General features: G+C 41.4%; 2 protein-coding genes across 2 annotated transcripts in view; both read left to right on the top strand.

The window, feature by feature from the left end:
• KCNJ10 (potassium inwardly rectifying channel subfamily J member 10) overlaps positions 1 to 9,694 on the top strand; it is a 32,887-nt gene extending 23,193 nt beyond the window's left edge. The window contains exon 2 of the mRNA XM_081308580.1: positions 5,655 to 9,694. Within this exon, the coding sequence (XP_081164706.1) occupies positions 5,655 to 6,794 (1,140 nt within the window). The 3' untranslated portion in view covers positions 6,795 to 9,694. The remainder of the gene's footprint in view (positions 1 to 5,654) is intronic.
• A 6,625-nt stretch (positions 9,695 to 16,319) lies between these two features.
• PIGM (phosphatidylinositol glycan anchor biosynthesis class M) lies at positions 16,320 to 18,428 on the top strand. Its single transcript, XM_081308109.1, has one exon. The coding sequence runs from the start codon at positions 16,490 to 16,492 to the stop codon at positions 17,759 to 17,761; it is 1,272 nt and encodes a 423-aa protein (XP_081164235.1). The 5' UTR covers positions 16,320 to 16,489; the 3' UTR covers positions 17,762 to 18,428.
• The last annotated feature ends 7,959 nt before the right edge of the window (positions 18,429 to 26,387 follow it).

The following is a 26,387-nucleotide window of genomic DNA, read 5'->3' as shown; positions in this document are numbered from 1 at the left end:
TAATGATTTAGGGAATCAAAAGAGGAGAACAGATAGGAGAAGAAAGAGGATTTGTTCACTTTTGGAAATGATGCATTTAGTATTTGTCTCCCAAGTCTCTTTTCAGTCGAGTTGCTCTTGTTACAGAGAAAACAAATACTACTCTTTCCTTGGGGTCCCTTCTTCCAACCTGACAGGTTTGGGGAGAAGGTGCACAGCTTTTTCCTGCCTTTCTGCTCACTACTCCTGGGAGGGGCTTGATGCATCTTCTCTAGTCACATAATTTAGCATAGTCAACTCCAGCACTCTGCTGCAAAAGGCCACGGACCCAGATGAGGGCTGGCACTGATATCTAGGGGCTTTCTTTCTCCCCCTTTTCAAAAAAGAATTTGTAAGCCTCTGCAGCATTAGTGAAGCCTGTGTAAAGTTGGCTCCCCTTCCACAGAGCCACAGCCACTAGTTATCTCCTGAGAGGTGGACTGAGGCTGCAACCCTACTCACTCTGGACAAGCCAAGACTTTTATTCATCCCTCCATTCTGCCTTTCTTAATAAAGTACACTTGGTTCTGGGGAAACAGATGCAAGGCAGTCTGTGGCCTTGAATTAAGAGACCACAGAGGGTAAACAAACATTTCAAAGCACTATGGTGTTGTAAAATGGTAATATGCACAAGAGCATGCTTCGTGAACCTATGTCGGGGTGGGTTGGGAGGAAGCCCAGAGAAGATAAATCCATTTCTCTGAGGGCGGGGAAGGCTTCCAAGAGCATCACTAACACTTCAGTGGGGTTTTAAAAGGTAAGCAGATGGTCATCAGGTAGGCACAGAGCTGGGCAGTATGAAAGTAGGTTCAAAGGTAGAAAGGATCATGGGGTTCTTTATAGAGCTAGAGTGTAGGCATGTGTGCAAGATTACCAAGAGTAAGGTAGACAGAGGACAAATCATTAAGGGCCTTGAATGCTGTGCTAAGAGGCATGAAGTTTACCCTGAAGCAATGGGGATGGGGAGGAGGTTTGGCCAATTTAGTTAGAAAAGTCACAAGAGCCATATCCTAGATGGACACTGTGTCTCATACCTGTAATCCCAGCAATTTGGGAGGTTGAGGCAGGAGGATTACAGACTTGAAGCAAGCCTGGGCAACTTATTGAGACCTGTCTCAAAAAATAAAAAAGGCTGGAGATAGGGTTCAGTGCCCATGGGTTCAACCCCAGTAGTTAAAAAAAAAAAAAAATCAAAATAATAACAACAACAACAACAACAACAACAAAACACAACTCAAGATCAGTCCTGCATCCAAGAAAATCTTTGATAAATTCATTCATTCTGGAGAATAAGTGACTTCCAATTAAAATAAATGAGCTTGCAGGTAATAAAACACAGCTCTAGGGAGCTTACAGCACCGAGCAGTGTGTGGAACTGGTATTTGTTGAAGGAGTATGCTGGACATTCTTGTAGGTGTGACTGGCTTTTGTATTAGGGAAAGAATCATTCGTTTAGTTCTTAGAGGAGGGAGACAGTGGATGAACCTGTTTCTGTCTCTTTCACTGCTCACAGGCTGGTCTTGTCTTGATAATGGGGTCTCTGGTATTTGACTGGGCCTGTTTGGGGGGAAATAGCACCCTCTAGAGGAAGGATGTGTAATTTGGGTGGGGCAGCGACAGAACTTTGGCCTGCTTCCTTCCCCAAGGGCCTTGGCCAGTTTGGGGGTGGAGTGTACTGATTGTTTATCTGCTCTGACTGGGGCCACCCTGGAGAACAAAGCAGCCTGGTTGTGGGAGGTGTCACAGCAGCTGGGAGCAGCAGATCACAGCTGGAGGTGGCAGAAATAAAGGCTGGCAACAGTAGGCATAACATCTGGAGGCGGCAAACACAACAGCCAGGGGCAACAAAGAGGCTAGCCAGTAGCCAAAATCTCCAGTGCCAATTAGCTGATGACCTTAACGCTGGGATCCAGGTTCGGTCTTCTCTGACTCAACTTGTCCTTGGTACAGGGTTACACAGGTACCTTCTGAGAGCATGAGATAAAATGAACCTGGGGTCCACAGAAGCAGTTACTACAATTTCAAGGTTCTGAACCAGGAGACAGAAGACTTGGGTTCAGGTCCCAACTCCATCACTCATCTATTTTGAGGCAAATCTCTCTGAGCCTTAGTTTCTAATGATGTCTTTCCTAACTACTTGGTGTTGTGAGATCAAATTACATATTTTAAAGTAATAAGTAATCATAGGCTATTATTTTAAGAATGATAAACAAGCCTTTCCTTGATCCCTAAGAGCTTCCAATCTCCCCAATATGCAGAATCTTCCCTCAATCCCTGAATGTCACCACAGAAAGTGCAGGGTAGCCAGGTGTGATGGCGCATATCTTTAATCCCAGGAGCATGATAAGCTCAGGCTAGCTTTGGCAATTTAGTGAGACCCTATCTCAAAATTAAAAAAATAAAAAGGGCTGGGGATGTAGCTCAGTAGTAAAGTGCCCCTGTTTCAGAATCAGGGAGGAGACAGGAATCCTGATCCTCCATGAGTGAAGTCAAAATTAGAGACAATCTTTCAACCCCCATCTTAAACTTTAATCTTCTACATAGGATCTCTGTAAAGTGCCAGTCCAAACTATCTTTGCACGCTGTCAGGGTCACGTTACCATCCACCTTTCAAGGGACTCTTTACACATTTGGATTGTCCTGATCCTTACAGTGTCCTTTATAATATAAGATTGGAAGTTTTCTCCCTGTAGTTTGAACTCACTGATCTGGTTGTTCCTCTTGGAGCCCAAAAAAACTAGACCAAACTTACATTCACATAATAGTCCTTCAAGCCGAATAATAGCACACGTCTGTTACATCCTTACCTTGTCTCTTCTCCTGATTGAATTCCCTTTTTCCTTCAACCATTTGCCATGTGATCTGGCTCTGAATCTTTTCAAATCCTGATTACTCCTTGAGACTCTATTCTGTAGACGTGGGATGAAGGGAGTAGAGTAGAACCAACTACTTTCTTATTCTAGGGACTTTAAAGTAGCTTAAGATTGTATTGCTTTTTTTTTTTCTCTTTGGCAAAAGGGAACTTCTGCTAGATTATTTTCTGCTAAAATATTTAATTCTTTTTTTTTCATGGTACTGCTAGCCAAGTTACATTCATCTTCCTTGTCTTGAACTTGTTCAGGTAATTTTTGAACCCAAGTAAATAATCCAGTGTTAATCCTTTTTGTTACTTTGGCTCACTCATCTGGCTCCTTTGAAATCCTAATTCTGCCCAGCCCTTGTATTTGTAATCCATCCCAGCTTTATGTCATCCACATAATTGATAGCCATGGTGTTCTCTGGTTTTGAATGAAATTAGTCTTTAGAACATGAATAGGCCAAGACAAAAGATAAAGCACTCTGGTACATTAATAGAAAGCTAATTCTAGGCCATGATGGTCCACTCACCAGTACAACTAATTTTCTACTTTTAAGTCACCTAATGGGATTATCCTTCTTTCATTTATCTCTCTTCATTCTCCAGGATAAGACATATGATAGAGCTGGTGAAAAAATTTTGCTGAAGCTTAAGTACACTTAATTGAATTTCTCTGATTTGTCAATTTAACAACCTTATCATTGAAGGAAATTAAGTTATTTTGATGCAACTTGTTTTTTGTAGACTTACACTGAGTCTTATTGATAACTTTCTTTCTCCCATCCTGCTTAGAATCTTAAAATTTTATTCAAGAATCTTGCCTAGGATCATTATCTTACCTATTTGTCTATGGTTGGCAAAGCATACCTCATTTTTCTTCTGGAAAATTAAAATCATGGACTGGGGTTGTGGCTTAGCGGTTCAGCACTCGCCTAGTATGTACAAGGCCCTGGGTTCGATCCTCAGCACCATATAAAAATAAATAATATAAAGGTATTGTGTCCAACTACAACTAAAAAATAAATATTAAAAAAAAAGAAAATCAAAATCATGTTAACCCATCTCTAACTCTCTGGAAATTCCTCTGTTCTCCAATATTCCTCAGAGTCTCTTATGGAGGTTTTAAAACTTCTTTTCAAGAGTTCAAGGATCAATCAAATAAGATTTACGTTGAACTCTAAAATGGAACCTATGCATAGGCATTGTGGTGGGGTTTATTATTGTTACCACCACTGAATACTAAATAGGATTGTCTTTGGGCCCTAAATGGGAATTCTCCAAACTTCAGAGTTGTAGAGTTTTTTGTTTGTTTGTTTGGTGTTGTTTTGTTTTTTGCTTCAAAGTAGCCAAAGACATTGGGCAGTAAATAGCATTCAAGTCTGGTTGAGTAGTATTCTTAGGTAAATAAAATTCCAAATGGACTGTGGACTGGTAAATGGGCATTCTAGCTGCCTCTGAACATTCACAATATTCTCATCCATTGGTGATCACCATTTCAAGTGTTTACCTGGATGGGAATATGAATGGACCAAACTAATTTAGAATTTTCCAGGGACAAGGGAGGGGAGAAATGTGAAGAATGATAAAATGCAACAGCTCAGGCTTTTGAAATGAAGAATGATGACCCTCTATGATCTCCAGAAAGGGTCAAACTCCCTAGAGATCACTCTACTCCTTCCCAGAAGATCCGGTTCATCAAATCCAGAGTCCATGGGCTTAGTGATTGAATATTTTGTCTGCTGGAAAAGTACAAGTTATTCCTTGGGCAGGGATGCCAGGGACCTTGTGAAATAAATTGTCTCCTATTTCAGATCTTTGTTTCACTTTCTATTATCAGGGAAAATAGCAATCCTGAATTTGATCCTGCAGACATAGCCACTAATATGCCCTTGTAACTCTCCTGCTTCACTCAGTCAAGACAATTTTGCTACCTACGTTCTGGCCTTCCTACCAACTTTTGGGGTAATGTTCCAAGGATACCAAGAAGCTTCAATATGTTATTTCTCTTGTATCACTGCTTTTTGCTAAGTCCTGTCTGTGCTCTTCCTGAGACAACTGAGACCTAACAACTGAAACCCTAACCCAGACCTGATTTCCCCAGATGATGCAAACATATGATGATAATAATAAATGAAATGGGCTGGATACTTGAAGAGCATCTTGGAGGGCAGAAGAATGGCAGTTTCTGCTATTTCCTTACTCAGATGAGTATCTTAGTATCATAAATGGTTATTAACTTGGAACTAGGAGAGAGAATGGAGAAACTAAGGGCATATGTGTATGTTACGAGGGATTGGCCTAGAAGGATTTCAATGGAATAGCCTTTCTTGCCTTACAATAGATATTTGTGAGGATGGGTTAGGATCCTATTTCAAAATTATATACTTGCTTAGAACTGGTTTTGTGATGAATGGAGATTAGTAGAGCCTTCATTAGTCTTTCCCTACTTTCAAGGAACCATGAATTTACTACTCTTTATTTTCTACCTCGTATTTAAAAATTACAAATATCAGATTGTATTGCAATTATTTGCTTACTGAATTTGTATCTTCCTCTCTAGACTTCAAATTCTTACAGAGCAAGGGTGATTCTATTTGCACCTTTGGTCATCAGCACCTTGCACAATGGCTGCAATATACCAAGTGCTTAATAAATATTTGCTAATAAAAGAACAAATAAGTAGGGCCAAAATGAATGTTAATGCCTCATTCTTATTATGTGATATCTAGGAGTTGGCTGGATTTCTACAATAACCTTTCTGATGTCTTGTCTCCTCCAGATGACATCAGTTGCCAAGGTGTATTACAGCCAGACCACTCAGACAGAAAGCCGGCCCCTAGTGGGCCCACCGATACGACGGCGGAGAGTCCTCACGAAAGATGGCCGCAGCAATGTGAGAATGGAACACATTGCTGACAAGCGCTTCCTCTACCTCAAGGACTTATGGACAACCTTTATCGACATGCAGTGGCGCTACAAGCTCCTGCTCTTCTCTGCAACCTTTGCAGGCACCTGGTTCCTCTTTGGTGTTGTGTGGTATCTGGTGGCTGTGGCCCATGGGGACCTGCTGGAGCTGGGCCCCCCTGCCAACCACACCCCTTGTGTGGTACAGGTGCACACACTCACTGGAGCCTTCCTCTTCTCCCTTGAATCCCAGACCACTATTGGCTATGGCTTCCGCTACATCAGTGAGGAGTGCCCACTGGCCATTGTGCTTCTTATTGCCCAGCTGGTGCTCACCACCATCTTGGAAATCTTTATCACAGGTACTTTCCTGGCAAAGATTGCCCGGCCTAAGAAGCGTGCGGAGACCATCCGTTTCAGCCAGCATGCAGTTGTAGCCTCACACAATGGGAAGCCCTGCCTTATGATCCGGGTTGCCAATATGCGTAAGAGCCTTCTCATTGGCTGCCAGGTGACAGGAAAACTGCTTCAGACTCATCAAACGAAGGAGGGTGAGAACATTCGGCTCAATCAAGTCAATGTTACTTTCCAAGTAGACACAGCCTCGGACAGTCCCTTCCTCATTCTGCCCCTTACTTTCTACCATGTGGTAGATGAGACCAGTCCCTTGAAAGATCTCCCCCTTCGCAGTGGTGAAGGTGACTTTGAGCTGGTGCTGATCCTAAGTGGTACAGTGGAGTCCACAAGTGCCACCTGCCAGGTGCGCACTTCCTACCTGCCGGAGGAGATCCTTTGGGGCTATGAATTCACACCTGCCATCTCACTATCGGCCAGTGGCAAATACATAGCTGACTTCAGCCTTTTTGACCAGGTTGTGAAAGTGGCCTCTCCTAGTGGCCTCCGTGACAGCACTGTACGCTATGGAGATCCTGAAAAGCTCAAGTTGGAGGAGTCATTAAGGGAGCAAGCTGAGAAGGAGGGCAGTGCCCTAAGTGTGCGCATCAGCAATGTCTGAGGGCCTGTTTCCACCTTCCCAGCCCTCTGGCCTCTTTTCCTCTCTTTTGAAGCCCTGGGCAAGGGATACTACCTGGGGTCACTGGAGAGTTCCAGAAACATCCATCCTCCATTCTCCCTTCTTTAACCCAGAGGCCTTTGGAAGTCTGAACCAACTGGAGTTCAAGTTTTCCTCCCTTTGTCTCCCCCACCTCCCCCTGCTTCTACCCCAGTGCACACAACTCCCTTATGCCAGGATGGGTGAAGGAGAGGGAAGATTCGGCTGGAGTGGCTTAAAAGGCCTCAGCCATGCTTGGAGACTTACTTTAGAAGGAACATGTGGTTGGATGGATAGACTGTGCCTTCCTTCTGCCACCACAAGTGTTTGGTGACTCTCCATCTCCATTTCTATGTAGCCAGTTCCTTAAGGAAAGGTTTTCTCTAATGGTCACCTTGTAGTCTGTGCTCAGAAATACAGGAACCTGAAATCAGTATATCTTGGGGATTCTACCAACCCTTGTTGAAAGCAACTAAAATTTGTCATGATGTATCTAATTTTTGTTGGTAACTTCTGGTCATAACCTGGGTCCTTGGATACTACCATTTCCCCCTTTCTATTCTCAAGTGGACATTCTCAGGATAACCAGTTCTCTCATAGCTTCTGTCCCCCAGAGAATCAGTATTAACTGGAGAAACATATAGTCATGACCAACATACTTGCACCCATTCTGGATTCTAAATCTTCAGTTTTGGAGCTGTTGTCCAAAACTTTGAACGCATCCTCCAGGCAGCCCTGGGAAAATTTATTTCCCTGTGTTCTCTGAATGGGAGGATCCTCGCCAGTATGTTCCCTCAAATAAGTCCAGTGCCCAAGCCTCATGAAAAGGTCTGAAAATGATACTTCAGATTGCACTGTACCTGGCTTCTCTTCTTCCTTTCCTATTTAGCCCAGACTCCTCTTCCTTTAACCCCAACCCTTTAGAGAAAGGAAGAGAAATGTGAGGACTTCCTTCTCTTAACACAGATGCTCAACTAAAAGTAGATCCACAGGGTATAGATTCCCCAGGAAAGTTAAGCCAACCATATGGGATGGGCAACTTCTCAGATTTCTAGACTGCTCTACAGAGCCTCTGGGTATTGGTGATGCTTTTGTTAAGGTTTGTGCAGAAGCAGAATTCTCTGGCTAGCAACCACTATTTTGTTACACCTCCTGGTATCTTTCTGAAAAATGACAGTTATTTCACCAGGCAGTACTGGGAGGGGAGAATTTATACCTCCAGATCAAATACCCATGATCTCCTTTAGCTACTCTGAGATTTGATATAAAATCATGAAAATCAGTATAATTTCTACTCTCCTCTACCATGGGGCCAGTTTCAGGCAAGTTAAAAAGCCTCTTTAGGAGATGATTCAGGCAATTCCTTGTTCCCTAGTGGGGAGTATGGCAAAGGTCCTGGAAGGGCATATAGACACCAAAATTTCTGTAATGTCCCAAATCCTATGCGTGTTTTCTGGTTTCATTTATGTATGAAGGAACCCCTTCAAAGTTGTTTGGCATAGAATCCCTGTATGAATCAAGTGGCAGTTTATTTAAGATGAACTTGACCAATTGTTATGAGCTTCACACTTATACCGAGTGTATACATGCTTCTCTGTGCAGAACCTTGCAGAAAATCTCACTCAGTTTCAAGGCTGGACCTATTCAACTGGCATATTCCTCTCATACTGATCTCTCCTTGAACTCAACTAACTTTATCTTGAAAATGAAGACCCTTGAGTCTCCACTTACTGTAAACCACACCATCACTCTCCAGCCCTCATATAAACAAGAACCAGAAAAACTTGAAAATCTGAAACAAAGAACAGAAGGCAAGGAGCCAGCTTCTGTGCTTTCAACATTATTCAACATTAAACTTATCTGATTTCTTTCAACATATAAGGACAAAATGTACTGCAGTGTGTGTGTGTGTGTGTGTGTGTGTGTGTGTGTGTGTTCTTATCTATTTGTTCCCCATCTGGTTTCTTCTGCGCACTGCTGCTTTCCTTCTGAAGAAGTATACTCTTCCTGTTCCCCTGCTGTCTTATTCTGAGCCCCACTCTGGCTCTCAGATTCCTGGATAACAAGGTGCAAAGAGAACATTTTCTGATTTAATCTTTTTTGAACCTTCTCTGCTATCCCAGGCTTTGCTTTAAGTTGCACTTTAAATCATACTGTCCTATTAGTGTAATCTGGCATCTTCTCCAATAAGCCCGTTCTTCCCCAACAATTTATCCCACCTTCAACCCTAAATGGTTCTTTAGACTTCAGCCTGTCTCCTCTGTCCTGGAATCCTCTTTCAAGGCTTTAGGATAATCTTTGGAAGTAGCTGGGTGTGGTGAGAAATGGGCCCCATCTATATCAGCCATAGACTTGGAATGTCAGCATAATAGCCATAAATGTTAAGGGGGAGATTTCAGAAGGTGGGTAAAAAACAACTGATGGGAAAGGATACTCAGGGTGTGAAGATAAGAAAGAATGGGGCTGAAGGACTTGGTGAAATCAATGAAACCCTTGAGACTTTCTTGGGCTGGCAAACAAGGGATGGGTAGAGTCTTGGGGAATTAGGATATGATACATATGAAAGGTTTATCTAAGGAGAAAAAAGAGATAATATATACAGAGAGATATGTATAAAGATGTATATATGCCCAAATATACAGAATGTACAGAAACTAAGTATTCAGAGAACTTAGAAAAGGGGGCAGATATTTTGCCTTGATTGTGGAGTATGACACCCAAAATTTCAGACTTACAGTGACCCTGGTTTCAACATGGAAATGAGATGGTTGATGGATTTCAGATTTGGTGCTGGGAAACAGAGATGAAAGCTTCTTTTCAGAAATAAGGAGGCATCCATTGATGGTTTTGATGAGCTCCTGCTACTGATAGGACCAGGAAGAGGGGGGATAGGAGGAAATGGGTGGGGGAGATACTCTATCCATGCAAATCTAGGAAAATCTACTACTTAACCTATGTACCCCCATCTCTAGCAGAATTCTGCTATTGTAGCACCTTTTTAAATAATGAATAAATAAATAAATAACGCACACAGGCTTCTTTTCCATTTTCCTCTCTCAAAGTAAGCTTTATTTTCCTTTCTTGCACAGGGATGGGAACAACTGCAACTCCAGTCCCCAGAATTAACCTAAGCTGAAAACCTTTGTATCTGGGAGGGACTAAAGGGAAGCCTCAACCCTAGAATCCAAATGCCAGGACTAAAGAGCTGATGGGCCCAAGATCCTCCCAAGGCAGAGACCCAGCCCTCTATATGGCTGCAAATCGCCTAAAGAGAGTGCCATCCATGCCGGAAGCATCCTAGTCCTGGCACTGGTATGGATGGGGATATTTTGGCTTTTGAAGCTCCTGTATGAAACTGGGGGGGGGGGCTATCATCTCGCTCTAGGGGATGGTACAGTTCCATGAGAGGCTTCTGGAATCTCTACACTATGTTTCACCTCATTTACTCACCCCAGTCCCTGGACTCCGGTCAGTTAATAAGACCATCCAGGGATTTCCCTATGAGGTCTGAGCAGAGGAAGGAAGCCAGTCATACTATTGGCACAAGCCTGGGACACTGTACCTTCTCCAAGGCTGGTACCTTGGTTCTTTACCCCTCCTAGGTAACCTAGTTTATTTGAAAAATAACATACTGCTTGTGCTGCAGTGAGTTGAGCCTCCAGACTTGGTCCATGGCCACTCTACCGAAGAAAAAGTATCTAAGGATGGTTTTTCCCATTTACTGTGTTAAAGAGTAAGCAAGGTTGAATTTACATAGGGAAAAAAAGATGTTCGAGAGAGTTTTGGTTTATTTATGACTGTTCAAAACAAGCTACTAAATAAAATGGATAAATCTCTGGTCTTAACTCTAGCTTATTTTAGAAATCTAAACCCTTACTGTTATGAAAGCCTCGAAGAGGAGGGATGAATTAGATGTGATAGAATTTCTGACCATGTAGCCAGTCCTCTTCTGTTGAATTTCTCTGATTAGTGACATCATTTCTTCCACTCCTTCTATGCACACTCCCTTATTAACTTTAGGATCCTTTAGCAAATACCTTTTAAATTTGGTTTTAAAGGAAGAGATTTAGCTGAAGATGTTGCTCAATGGTAGAATTTGTGAGGCCCTGGGTTCAAAACATACAAACCAAAAGCATAAAGGATAAGATTTTTTTTTTTAAAAAAGTAAGATCCAGAAATCTGAACATTGGCTCAGCTTAATCCAGGAAGTCAAGTTGCTCTGAATCCCTTCCAGCAGTGACCATGAGTCCAACTTTCCTTCCATGTTACTATGTCGACTTGTTGGCTGGTTTTCCTTATATATCCTCAAGGCTCTATAAGGCAATTCCTTAATCATCAGGCATTTCTTCCCCCAAATCTCAAAGAAATGGATTTCTCTTCTACTTATCTATCACTAGCTTGAGAAAGGCTCGGTTGTCATTATCCAGCCCTGAATTTTCTCTGATGAGAAGCAACAGATTCTATAGTCACTGACTCTTGTTCCTTTTGGAGGGATAGTAGTGAGAAAGGAGGGACAAATTAAATTTTTTATTATCCTTAAAAAATCCACAGCATTTAGAAAACACCAGGGGATTAAGACCTATGAAATATATAAGATATATATATAAAATATAGTTCCTAAAAGTCTATAGTTCCTACAAACTTGAGGAAAGAAAATAATGAGTAGTATAAAACAAATATAAATAACAAGATCAATAACAAATAGCATATGCTAATGCTAGGTATAGAATTAACATCTAAAAAGAATAAGATTTCTGTGGAAAACATTGACAGGGACAGACTCTAGGCAAGAACTGATATCAGTCTAAGAGGTCTGATTTTCCTTTTTGCTTCTCTGCCCTGATGTTACACACCAGAGGGCCCACATCAGGGGGCCCTCACCAGAGGCCAAACACTTAGGCTTCCTGATCTTGAACTTTCATCCTCTAATACTATGAGGTAAATAGACCTCTTTCTTAAAGGAAAAAAAAAAAGAAAAATATACCAATATGTATTTTAGCCATTTATTTCTTTAATATTAATATCAAACACTTGTTAAATAAGTGGCTAAAACATTTGAAGCATATTTAAAAGACTGTCTATGGTGAGAGGACTTCTGTAAATGTGTTCGTTCATCAGTGCTACTCAACATGTAAAGAAGCTGTGTGAACAAAATAAAGTTTAATAAAGCTAACAAGTTTTGAAGCACACACAAAAAAAACAACAACAAGAAGTCTGGTTAGGACACATTTGACATAAGATTCAAGAAAAGTCAGCAAATACAGAGTTCCTAATGTGTGGACAGTACCATCTGACTAACAAAGAAGTATAAAACATGATTCATGCCATCAAGAGGTAGAGGGTGGGTCACAGTGGCACATGCCTGTAATCCTAATGGCTTGGGAGGCTAAGGCAGGAGGATTTCGAGTTCAAAGCCAACCTCAGCAATTTAGCAAGACCCTAAGCAACTCAGTGAGATCCTGTCTCTAAATAAAATATTAAAAGGGGCCGGGGGCCGGGAGCCGGGCACAGTGGTGCAAGCCTATAATCACAGCAGCTGAGACAGCAGGATTGCAAGTTCAAAGCCAGCCTCAGCAAAAGCGAGGTGCTAAGCAACTCAGTGAGACCCTGTCTCTAAATAAAAAATACAAAATAGGGCTGGGGAATGTGTCAGTGGTCTCTCAGTGGTCGAGTGCCCCTGAGTTCAATCCCCGGTACTTTAAAAATAAAGGTCGGGGGGAGGGGATTGGGGATATGGTTCAGTGGTTAAGCACCCCTAGGTTCAATCCCTAGTACAAAAAAAAAGACAAGAAAGAAAAACCAAACAGGAGATGTGCAGACTTATAGCTTTCCATCTGCTATTTCCTCTCGGGAACTCTCCATACTTCCTGCCAACTTCTGGACTTCTTCACTCTGGCGATGTCCATCTTATATCAAATGAATCTCACGAAAAGCTCCAGTACTAATGACAGCTGCCATTTTACATCACTTGTGGATTTATTCGGTCTATCTTATTCATTAGACTTTAAGTGACACATGGATGGGATTCCTGTCAAGTGTTTGTGGTCACCAGTATAGCTCAGAACCTTGCACAGTGCTTGGCATGAAAGACACTCAATAAATAGAGCAAGAAGGAATGAAAGAAAAGAGGACAAAGAACTTGCCTAAAATTCACATGGCTAGTACCCAGTGGAGTTGGTATGTCTTGTTAAAAAATCATAAAAGATTAAGATAACACATTTCACAAAGCATAGCATCATTAACTGTTAAAAAATAGAAAAGACAATACACTGTTTGGGGGAGAAAGAGCCTATTTCTACTGGTTAAGATTTAGGAAGAGTTTACAGAGGAGTAGAGGTTGTGTTTCGCACTGAAGGATCAACAGCATTCAGGTAAGTGAACTGAAATAAGTTTCTCAGCAGACAGTACAGCACGAGCAGGAGGAAAACACCAGGCATGTTCAGGAGACAGTAAATTCAGAACACAGGGCTTTATAGGTGAATAAGTTGAAAAGTAAGATAAGCCTGATAATGGAGGGATTAAATGTCAAGTTGAAGCATTTATTATTTTTCCTCTGGACAGTTGGGAGCCACTGAAGAAGTCTAAGGGGAAAAAAATCTAGTTGAAATGCTTTTATGAATGTTAATCTGGCAGTAAAATTGAGACAGGAGACAGGACTCCATCCCTTTTTCATTCCCATAAACTATTATCTATATCTCCCACCTTTGACTTCAGTGACACGCTTTCTTTTGATTAACTGTTTTTCAATATCTGCCCAATTATGGTTCCTCTTACCTTCTCTACTAAGTTAGCCACATGGGCAAAGACTGGCTGAGGCCTTTCTGTCAAACTACCTAAGCTAACCCAGCCAGAAGACCCCTAATTTAGTTAATCCTCAGACATCTCTCTATATATTCTTCACCTTCTGGGACTCAGCCTCACTTATCTATAATTCATAGAAGAGAAGAATAAATCAAAGATAGAGTCATAGTGACAGAGAATATCAGGATAATTCAAACAAGAGCTTAATGAGAGGAAACAGAGAAGGAAATTGGGATTGTAATCAACATTGCAAGTCAGTCACACAGTGATAAAGATATTCTGGGTCAGATAGAACTGGTTGGAGTTCCAGCTCTGCTACTAGCTGTCTGTATGACTTAGGAAAATTACTTATCCTTCATAAGCCTTTATTTTCCTCATTTGTAAAGGTACGAATATCTACCTTACATGAAAAGTATTTACACAGGGGCTGGGGATGTGGCTCAAGTGGTAGTGCGCTGGCCTGGCATGCACGGGGCACTGGGTTCCATCCTCAGCACCACATAAAAATAAATAAAGATATTGTGTCCACCTAAAACAACAACAACAAAAAATAAAATTTAAAAAAAAAATTTAAAAAGAAAAGTATTTACACAATGCCTGGTACACTGCAAAAAAAAGCCTTCAACAAATCCAGCTATTACAAATCATCATCATAATTATAATTATCTGAATGGTGATGTGCTGCCACTTAATATGTGGCTAATGTACTGCAAGAAAAAAATGCATAGAAGTAATTATCGATCTAAGGCATGCAATTATACCCAAGGCACATTAAAGGACACAAAGATAGCAGAATGTGAATATAGAACATAAAACATTAGCAAGGTTCATTCAAAGAATAAATGTGAACTCTCAAATGGATGAGTGAAGTAGTCCCAAGAGCTCCATGTTCAAAACAGATGGAGTCACCTCCTTTCTTTTAACTAGACTGGAAAACTTCCTCTAGGAAGCAGGTTCCATCTGTAAAATCAAGTCAGTTGGAATTTATTAAACACTGTGTGTGCATATGTGTGTGTATGCATATGTGTGGTACTGGGGATAGAACCCAGGGCTTCACATGACTAGGTAAACATTGCATTGCTAAGCTACACCCCCAGCCTTTATTTTATTTTGAAATAGGATTCAGCTTGAGTTGTCCTGGCTGGCCCAAATTTGTGATTGTCCTGCCTCAGCCTCCCAAGCAGCTGGTGTATATCACATCAGACCAGACTTTTCTGAACATTTACCATGTGTCTAAGACTGCAATGAATTATCCTGATATTATCTGTCACTATGACTCTATCTTTGATTTATTATTTTCCTCTATGAATTATAGATAAGTGAGGAACTAAAATAAATTAAGGATAAGATGATTTCTACTCCAAAGACCCCTCTGATCTCACTGAAAAGGTTATAAATACAATCTAAAAGTATCAAATTCTGCAATGCAGACTACAATAGTGCAATATGTGACTGCAGAAGGGAAAAGGCTAATGGGCTGGAGTCCTTGGTGAGTCCTGGACATCAGGTTTGAGTGGGGTGGGTGAAGGGCAGACATTGACAAAGGTAAAAGATATTTGAAGGGGAAAAGAGAGCTGAGAGCACTCCAGGAATGCCACTCTAGTAGTCTTCTAGTAGGAGGAATATCTAAATCAATTAACTGTTACTGAAATGACTAATTTGAAGTCAGGTGCTATGTTAGATGTTGAGGTACAGAAAAAAATCGTATAATTTCTGTTCTCAAGCAAATCAGAGTTCTGATGAAATCCAGAAGGAAACAGGTTTACTAAGTAACAAGACAAATGCTGTAATAATAAAATAAACAGGGAGTTTTGGAGCACTGGAATGACAGATACTGGGCAGGAATTTTATCTATAGGGCAGTGCCTTCTCTGTGAATGAATTTTTTGGCGCTTAGAGGGCCTCTGTCCCAGTCCTTCTACTCTCAGACAGATCAAAGGATTGAGAGGACTGGTATCAAAATCATTCTAAGTGATGAGGAAGTGGACTGAGGGCTAGGATACCCCTCTACGAGTGGATAACTGAGATGAAGCATAAAGGTTTGAGAGGGTGTTTGCCAGAGTAACTGGGGAGAAGGTGGCAACCTTGGTGGAAGGAATAGCAAACACAAAGGTACTGAGACACGAGGGTCTGACACAGTTTAGGAATCTCGGTCTCCTTTCCTATCCTCTGCACCTAGGGTTGCCTGATGAAATATGGACTGCTTACTGAAATCGGAACTTTAGATAGATAGCTAACAATTTTTAAATATTAAGTATTCCCCCAATACTGCATAGGTCATAGCCATTCAGGTCTCATTCAACTCATCCCGGCCGGCTCTATGGGCCCACAGACCCCTAATGGATACCGGAGAGCTGGGGAGGCACAGCCCGAGAAACTAGCTTAGGTTTATTTTCCTTTCATTCCTACATTTTCACTCCTGGGGCTCCAGCCAGGCCTGAAGGACGAAGCTTGCGGCTGGCTTGGCGTCAGAGGTCCACGCTCTGCCGACTGGAGTCGGGAGCGAAGGAAGAGCGGTCACTCACAAACACAACTCGGCTCCGGCCAGTACAGCTTTCCTGGCAAGCAGAAGTAGCGTTACCCTACGACCGGAAATCCCGCCTCCGCCAGAGGAAGAAGCGCCAGCAAGATAGCCAATCCAGAGGAAGGCTGGGGCGACGGAGAGCCCGGCGCGGGGCTGGAGACCGGAAGTAGTACGGGGGCGGAGCTTTGCGCCGGAAGTATCCCGCTGTTGTTTCTGGTGGCGCCCTAGCTCGTGGGAGATGCGCCGGCCACCTTAGGCAAGGAACCTAAGCCAGGTTTGGAGAGATACGAACGCAGTTTGGAGCTGGGGCGCCGGGCGGCTGTCTCGGCAAGATCATGGGCTCCACTAAGCCCTGGGGAGAATGGTTCCTGAACCTGAGGGTACCGCCCGCCGGAGTGTTCGGCGTGGCCTTCCTCGCCCGGGTCGCCCTGGTTTTCTATGGGGTCTTCCAGGACCGGACCTTGCTCTTGAGGTATACGGACGTAGACTACCACGTGTTCACCGATGCCGCGCGTTTCGTCACCCAAGGGCGCTCCCCTTATCTGAGGGCGACCTATCGTTACACCCCGTTGCTGGGTTGGCTCCTCACTCCCAACATCTACCTCAGCGAACTCTTTGGAAAGTTTCTCTTCATCAGCTGTGACCTCCTCACCGCTTTCCTCTTATACCGCCTTCTGCTTCTGAAGGGGCTGGGGCGCCGGCAGGCTTGTGGCTACTGTGTCTTTTGGCTTCTTAACCCCCTGCCTATGGCAGTGTCCAGCCGAGGCAATGCGGACTCCATTGTCGCCTCCCTGGTACTTATGGCCCTGTATCTAATAGAGAGAAGACTCATCGCAGGTGCTGCTGTGTTCTATGGTTTCGCGGTGCATATGAAGATGTATCCAGTGACCTATATCCTGCCCATAGCTCTCCACTTACTGCCAGAACGCAACAACGATGAAGGCCGTCGTGAATCCCGGTGTTCTTTCCGCTGTCGTTTGTACGAATTCTCGAAGAGGCTGTGTAATAGGGCAGTGTTGCTCTTTGTAGCCGTAGCTGGACTCACATTTTTTGCGCTGAGCTTCGGTTTCTACTATAAATATGGTTGGGAATTTTTGGAGCATACCTACCTTTATCATCTGACTAGGCGGGATATCCGTCATAACTTTTCTCCATACTTCTACATGCTGTATTTGACTGCAGAGAGCAAGTGGAGTTTTACCTTGGGAATTGCTGCATTCTTGCCACAGTTCATCTTGCTTTCAGCAGTGTCTTTCGCCTATTACAGAGACCTTGCCTTTTGTTGTTTCCTTCATACATCCATTTTTGTGACTTTTAACAAAGTCTGCACCTCCCAGTACTTTCTTTGGTATCTCTGTCTTCTGCCCCTTGTGATGCCACTTGTGAGGATACCCTGGAAAAGAGCTGTCCTCCTCCTGATGTTATGGTTTATAGGGCAAGCCTTATGGCTGGCTCCTGCGTATGTCCTTGAGTTTCAAGGAAAGAACACCTTTCTGTTTATTTGGTTAGCTGGCTTGTTCTTCCTTCTCATCAACTGTTGCATCCTGATTCAGATTATTTCCCATTACAAAGAGGAAAACTTGAGAGAGAGAATCAAATATGACTAATGTTTTTTCCTAGATCTTCTGCCACTTAGGTTACATTGACTTTTCTGTATGGACCAGAAGAGAGAGAGCTTTGGAAACTTTTTTTGAACATTCTAAGCACTCTAATGAAAGTTCCCTTGTTCCAACAGAAATTAAAACCAATGTTTGCCTTATATATAAAGAGGACTCGATAATTGAGGTCCACCCTGTAAAAAATCTTAGGACTTTTTACTTGGGCACAATGGGAAGTAAAGGTTACTTGTTTGAAAATGCAAAGGCTAATGAAACTATCAGATGCTTAAAGTTCTTGTCATTAAGAGACATAAGGTCTCAGCCAGTATTTGTTTCAAGTTTACTGTGCCACTGTCTTAAGCTGTGTCTTCAACACCCCACTTTTTCTTTATGGAGTTTTTCTGACTGCTGTGAAAACTACAGAGTATTCCTAAAGTGCAGGGTTTTTGTTGTTGTTGTTTTTAAGATGTGAGGCATTAAATAGTACTATCGTGCTTAGTTGGGAAAGTTTTAAAGTTTCGTGTTAATTGTGGGGGTTTAGAAGATAAGTAACCCAACAAATTTTGTAATCATGTTTCATGTATTTGTTTTATATAATTTAGTTATAATTTGTTTTATATCTTAGATTATTGTTTGGTTTTATACAAAAAGAATTAAATTTAAATTCACCCACCTTTAGACTTGAGTGATTACATTTTTTAAAAAACATCCTCTTGTTTTTGATGTTTAAGGCTCTTAAACATACAAACTATTAGGATATTTTAGTATACTCTTATCACTTTAACTAATTTTAACCTTTTGATTGCTAAAAAGACTTCACCCAGATTTTAAGTTAAACTTTTGTTGGCTGTATTGTAAAAATATATATATAGTTAAATTGTTTTTTTTTTTTTTTTTTTTTTTGCTGAGGATTGAACCCAGGGCCTTGTGCATGCAAGGCAAGCATTCTACCAATTGAGCTATATTCCCAGCCCAGTTAAATTGTTAATATTAGGCATTCCCCAGCTTGAAAACACCCCACTTACGAAGTGTCCATATGGAAATGGAGAACTTTGAGGGAGACTCCTGCAGAGCCTAAGCCGCATCCCAAGGAACATCCTACTAGACCTGGAAGATCAGGAAAACAAGGCTTTGGAGGGCAGATATGTCTCTCTTAACACTGTATTTCTGATGGAAAATGCTTTCTGAATTGTTGGAACAAGCATCCTAAATTTTTTTTCTAAAAAAGCCCATCTATGTTTGGGGCTTCCTAACATTCTAAAATGTTAGGAATATGAGTATGACTTAGTGATTGTGATTTTAAAAGATGAGTAATTTAAAAATTGGGTTTTTTTTTTTTTATGTCAAACATTAAAGAAACCTGTGAACAAACAAAACCTCTAGAGAAGTAGTATTTTTATGTCAATTTGGGCATTAAGAAGTCTTTGAGAATTAAATGTCTATGAACTAGTCATTGAGAATTCTATTACCGTCAACATTTCTTTGGTGGATATCTTTTGGGACCTGGCATTAGAAAGAAGGAAAAAATAGCTGTTCATGGCCTGCTGTGTGGATGAAAATAGCAGCTAATTGTTGAGGACAGTGACTTTTCTTATATAACACCTAGTCCCATAACACATATTAGGTCTTATCTTGAGGGCTCTTTGTATATGACTCTTTAACCAGTGGCCTTCCAACTATGGCTTTCTTGCCTATTTTAATTATTATTTTATATTAATAATTTTTAAAGTTATTATTTTGTAATAATAATAATGATTTTTTTTTTTTTTTATAGAATTGGAAAGGAAGAAATGGGAAATAGAATTCCCTGTCTCTTGCCTTTATTTGTATCCCTGGCTATTTTTTCTTTTTCTTTTTCTTTTTTATGGTAGCAGGGATTGAATCCAGGGGTGCTTAACTGTTGAGCCATATCCCCAGCCCTTTTTATGTTTTATTTTGAACCAGGGTCTCACTAAGTTGCTTAGGGCCTTGCAAAACTGCTGAGGCTGGCTTTGAGCTTGTGATCCTCCTGTCTCAGCCTTCCAGGTTGCTGGGATTACTGGCATGTGCCTCTGTGTCCTGCTCCCTGGCTATTTTTTAAAAGTTCACTTACTTCATTATTATTATTGGCTTTTTATATTTAGCATTGAAATTGCTAAATGATATCCTATCACATGGATGTTCACATTATAAATATGTCATTCTTCAACTGTTAGACCTTTGAGAGTACATCCAACTTTTAATATTCTAAAAAGAACTTTAAACATTTTTCATGTTTTAAATCATTCTCTTAGGATATTGTTAGAAGTCCACAAATTTCTGTTTGGATCTTCAACTCCAGATTCTCCCCTGCCAGAAATTTTTTTATCAAAGAAGTGCAGGTGTTCTTAAGAGATTCAGAGGGTATTTTACATTTTATATGCTGCACAACAGTAAGTTAATTTGTAAAGTGATTAATTTTATCTTTGGGGGGATTTAGCTTTTTCATTTGTTTTCCAGTTTTGTAAATCTCTTTATGGCTTTTTACTTGCAATCCCCCCCCCCCTTTTTTTAAAGCAACTTATATGTTTAAATTGTTGCATGTTAATTATACAGGATTGGGTTGAAGCTTTCATTGTGGCATTTTGTATATACATAAAAACATAATTATAGTAATCTTACGCCCCACTCCCTCACCTTTCCCTCTTCTCCCTGCCATTTGCAATTCTTTTGGTTTCCTTATTTATTTATTTATTTTTTTAAGGTGGACATGATATTTTTATTTTTATGTGGTGCTAAGGATTGAACCCAGTGTCTCATGCATGCCAGGCAAGTGCTCTACCTCTGAGCCACAACCCCAGCCCTGGTTTCCTTATTAATCCTTCAATAATACCTTAAACTTATATGGCAATTTACCTTTTTTCTTACATAATTATTTTTGTTTTTATTGCCCCCTCCAATCTAATGGGTATAGGAAGGAACTTGGATTTATGCAAAATAACTTTCTTAACTACCTGTTATTGTAAACTTAATGATTATGATTATTATTATCTTATAGTGCTGGGGATTGAACCCAGGTAGCAAGCACTCTGCCACTGAGCTATACCCCTAGCCCAGTTCTTTCTAATCTTGATCTGAGTCTTTGAAAAGATAATAAGTTCTTATATGTGAAGATTTACAGGCAGATTTCTGGTTCAGATAACTGGTTCAGGCGTGACATTTTTTGTGCTTGGATATTCTTGTCACATGTTGGCTGACTTTAAGGGGTGGAGGCTTGGCTTATATCCCTCCCTAGCACTTAAATTCTTCATTGTGTTGAGGGTTCATTCAAAGTTTACAGTGTTCTGTAGATGGAAGCACATGTCTTCTGCCTGGGTCAGAAGTATCACAATCACACAAGCATTTATTCAGCAATCCTCTAGGAGAAGCATTCATTTAGTCAAAACATTTGTATTCATTATCCCAAACAAAAACCAAATTAAATGGGACCATTTCTAGATATTCAGACATTCTGCTAATTGCTATGTATTCTATATAAAATGAAACGACACAGTGACTATTTAAAAGTAATTTGGAGGATGAATATTTGAAGTTCAGTTCATGTAACAAAGGAAAATTTTGGCCTCCTTTGCTCTCCATTCTTTTGGCAATTATTTATAGATGCTAGTCATGTGTCAAGTCCTGTAATAGACATATCATGAGTTGGGGATGTAACTCAGTGGTAGCGCTTGCCTAACTTGTGCAAGGCTCTGGGTTCAATCCCCAATACTTAGGGGGAAAAAAAGATGAAGTCCATGTTGTTGGCGATTTAGCAGTAAAATAAAACATTCCACTGATATATTATTATATGAGACCCCATGAGTATACTGATTTGTAAAGTGGGGATGAGTAGAAGATGTTACTATTCTTATTTTACAGATAAGATTGAGCTCAGAAACAAGTGACTTAAGTTGAAAAATTGGTTAGTAGCAAGACCAATGCAGGACCCCAGGGCTTTTGATTCCAATTCTTGATTTTGCAAGTCATGTCATTCTCCCCTACACCCACAACCAGGGGTTGAACCTAGGGGTGCTTTACCACTGAACTACATTCCCACTCCTTTTTAAAAGTTTTTGTTTTGTGACAGGTTCTCACTGAATTGCTGAGGCTGGCCTTGAATTCGCAATCCTCCTATCTCAACTTCCCCAGTTGCTGGGATTATAGGTGTGTGCTACCTTGCCTAGCTGCAAGCTCTTTTTTTTTTTTTTTTTTTTTTTTGGTACCAGGAATTGATGCCATTGTTATTTAGCCACATCCCCAGCCTTTTTCTTTTCTTTTTCTCTATTATGATGGCTGATTACATAGGAATACTTCTTTCGTCCAGCAAATGTTATTGATTTACCAAACTACTAAACACAAGGCTCGGAGCATCTACTCTGTGTCAGGCATTATTCTAGGCAAAGTAGATGTAGCTGTGAGTGAGGCAGAGCATCTGCAATGCAGGATTCTGATGATTGTCACAAAGAAATGGCATGCTACAGAAACAGGGTGATGACAGGTGAGGGGAGTGAGTGCTATTTAAGATGAAGTGGTTTGGAGGATGTGTTAGTTTTCTATCACTACAAGCAAATATTAGAACTAGGACCAAAACTCTAATATGGAGCCAAATTTATTATTCCTTTCTCTTCACTGCCCTTAACATTAAGCTATAGGTAGCCAAAGATGACACACTGGGCTCTGGAAGGTAGGGAAGGCAGGAAAAAGTCATTAATTTGTCTGGTAGGAGCCTACTTTGGGCCAGGTAGGCTGGGGATATAAAGATGCTTAATACAACAGTCCTACCTCCAGAGGAGGTTGATGCTAAGGTGATACTAACTCAGTTATTAGAGGAAAATGGACATAACCAGACAAAGTTGCAGAACCTGAAATTGCACAGGATAAGTACTAGAGACTTTGAAACTTCCCTCCTTGAAATTGCTCAGTGATTAATCATACCTTTGATAATTCTTAATTTAGACCAGGAGACCTTTTATCTTCTGGCTCTTCCTCTATTTCATATTCCTTCTAGGAATACCAAATTATACTATCTCTCTCTCTCTCTTTTTTTTTTTTTTCCTTGTAGTGCTGGGGATTGAACCCAGGGCCTTGTGCATGGGAGGCAGGCACTCTACCAACTGAGCTATATCCCCAGCCCTCTCTCTTTGTGCTTTTGTGTCTGCTGTTCCTTTGGCTATAATATTCTTCTCCCCTTATTTGCTTCACCAGCTCCTGTTTAGTTTAAGGATGACCTTTGTGAAACATTCTTGGATTCAGTATCTCCATTATATAGTGCAGGTCAGTTTGCACTGTAGTTCTCATGGGTGTGTCTATGCCATCTAGGTTGTGAGCTCCTCGGAATAGGGATTATTTCTTATTCATTGGTATTATTTTCCAGGGTTTTCACAGATCCAAGTAAAGACAGGCAGGAGCCACTGTATCGTTGAGCTGCTTGGGCATGCCACAGTACTCTCCAAGATCTGTGGAACTGAGTTGTACAAGAGTCTGTCAAGTGGGAGCTGGGGATAGTGGGCTCTCTGCACAGTGTCCACGGTGGAAGCTGGGAAAAAGAAAAGACAGTCGCTCGCTGCCTGTCATTTCTAAATGCCATCGGTATCCACCTAATTTTCTAAGCTAGAAGTTTATAAATCACTTCTTGTTCCTTCTTCTCCACTTGGCTACCCTCCCCCCATCTAATCAGTCACTAAATCCTGTCAGTTCTACTTTTTAATGTCCCTGGAGCCTGCTGGCACCTTGCCATTGTCATTGCCAATTCTGTAGTGCAGGCCCTCATTATCTCTCATCTGGAATCGATAGCTCCTGACTGGTCTTGCTTTCCATTCCTCTCGCCCTTCATTCCACCTCTCATTTATCCTCCACCCTGCTGCCACAATGTGCTTTCAAAAGCAAATCTGATCATGGCACCATCCTGATGAAAGCATCCTAGGGTACTCCATGACCTGAAAGAAGTCCTAATTCCTTAGCATCCTCCCTCTCGCATCAATTTCTTGCATCTCATCCTCACTCCAGCCCACTAGACAATACAGTTTCCTAAAATTACCATGCTGCAAAGCCATGGCCAATGCTATTTCGCTGCCTTGTCTGCTTGCTTCTCTCCGGGTCTTCAGATGAACTGCCACCATTTTTCAAGACCCAACTTTATTAAGAGGAGTACATGGTAAGTTTATGGGAAAAAAAAGTTACCATTATGAAAAAGAGAAAAAGAGGGCCAGACTTGGAGGAGTTGGCAAATAATCTCTAAAATTGTGCTTGCTGTTTTAAATTGTGCATTGGCCTTTTCCCTCTTAGCGCATTAGCTCCTGGAGGACAAGAAGTGTTTTGTGTTTATGTCTTTACCATACAGCACAAGTATGTGAAAATGTTTGTTAAATAAATGTCATGGGGGGCTGGGATTGAGGCTCAGCAGTAGAGCGATCGATCGCCTAGCACATGTGAGGCCCTGGGTTCGATCCTAAGCACCGCATAAAAATATATTAATAAAGGTAGTGTGTCCAACTACAATTAAAAAATAAATATTAAAAAAAAACAGATAAATAAATGTAATGGGCATGGGGGAAAGCCAATATTTGTTGGGTACTTATAATAAGCCTGTATGCTTTTTAGACATCATCCCATTTTATTCATTCATTCATTCATTCACTCATTCATTCATTCATATTGGAGAGTGAACCCAGGGGTGTTCTGCTATGCTATATTCCCAGCCCCTTTTATTTCTTCAGACAGGGTCTCACTAAATTGCCTTGAACTTGCAATCCCCTACTGCCTACTCATCCTCCCGATGTTGGAATTACAGGCGTGTGCCACTATGCCTGGCTCCATCTCATTTCCTTTAATCCTCAGGTTTTAAGGTAAGTACTATTTGTTGACAAGAAAACAGTCTTAGGGGTGAAGTACTGCTCCCAATGTTATGGACTTGTTAGGGTTGGAGCTAGAATTGGAACCTGGGTCTGTCTTCTCTTGAGCGATTCTTCAGACTGAGCCAATTTCCCCTCCTCCCTGGGCATGCTTGGCAGTATCTGGAGATGTTTTAGTTGGCACAACTGGGCTGTGTTGCTGATGTATAGGGACTTACAGTCAGGTATGCTGCTAAATATTCTACAGTGCACAGAGAAGCCCCGTAGTGCCAAGTTTGAGTGTTTTAATCTGACAGGGTGGTATAACAAAATGGACATGGTGGCGTATAAACAGCAGAAATTTATTTCTCACAGTTCTGGAGACTGGGAAGTCTGAGATGAAACTTCTGGAAGATTTGGTGTCTGGTAAGGGCCAGTTTCCTGGTTTGGGAATGGCCATCTTTTTACTGTGTTCTCACATAGCAGAAGGGGTGAGGGAACTCTCCAGAATCACTTTTATAAGGACACTCATCTTCATGAGGGGTCTACTCTCATGACCTACCTAATCACTTCCCAATACCCCTACCTCCTATCACCACACATGGGGGTTAGGTTTCAACATATGATTTTAGGAAGGAAACAAACATTTAGTCTATTGCTTTGGAACTCTGCTCTAAACCATGTTGACTCTAATGCAAAGCAAGTAATCAAACAAAATAAATGCATCCATGAGCCCTCAGGGAGTCAGACTGAGCTGGATATGTCTTGTGAGCCACTGGCATTGGTAGGGAAAAAATGGACTATTCTGTCCAGTTGTTGACCTGTCTTCAATTTTATGCCTTTTTTTTTTTTTTAACCCTATCCACCCAGTCTTTCTTCTTCCCATCTTTCTTCTCTTTCCTCTTTCTCTTCCCCTGTAGACTCTAATTTAGCTTGGGGAAGGCAAGCCAGAAACCTCCAACATTTTCCAACCTCTTTTCTAATTAGAAGGTAGAGATAGTACACAAGAAGCTGCTGGTTTCCAATTGACATCTGTAGAATCTGGGAACAAGGCCAAAAATGTCACCCTCTGAAATTGACAACAAAAAGGAGATGAGATTAATCACTATGATAATCTTCCCACCTGAGAAATTCTTGGTACGGTGCTGCTGATAGGCCCTGCTGTTTTTTCATCTCAACAGGGAGTCCAAGAATGCCTCCTCATAAAGGAGAACAATTCAAACGTATCCTGTGCAAGGTGAGCTAATTTGGGAAATTAGGAAGTGTTTGTCCTGGGCAAGTGTCCTAATAGGGGAAGTGTTCAATGACTCCTACTTGTAACTGCCTCTAATTGTTGGGGATGCTTTGTGTTTTTCTTTCTCTCAGCAAAATGAACCCTAGGAGGGAGGAATGAGGTTCATTTTATCAATGTCTCTGAGCAGAGGCTTGGAGGAGTTATTGACAGAAAAGGGTGAGAATTAATGGTGGTGTCTGCATGGGAGGGCGAGTGGTCACAGAAGTGCTATGGTTTGGATGTTGTTTGTCCTCCACCCACAAAGGTTCATGTCTTGGAGGCTTGGTCCTCAGTGTGGTGATGAGAGGTGGTGGGCCCTTAGGAATTGGAGCCTAGTGAAGGGTTCTTAGATCACTGGGAGCTTGTCTTTGGGAGGGTCTGTGGCACCCACAGCCCCTCTGGCTTTTCTGTCATCTCCCTCTCTCAGCACCAAAAGGGTCCTTACCAGACTGAGGCAAGGCTAACACAATGCTCTGAGAGCTAAATAAACCTCTTTTCTTTATAAAGTTAGCCTGCCTCTGTTATTTTGTTACAA

The sequence above is a fragment of the Spermophilus citellus genome, assembly GCF_964194105.1.
Source record: "Spermophilus citellus genome assembly, chromosome: 9".
Taxonomy (NCBI): Eukaryota; Metazoa; Chordata; class Mammalia; order Rodentia; family Sciuridae; genus Spermophilus; species Spermophilus citellus.
Note: the sequence above shows the minus strand (reverse complement) of the source record. Positions and strands in the feature narration are given on the sequence as shown.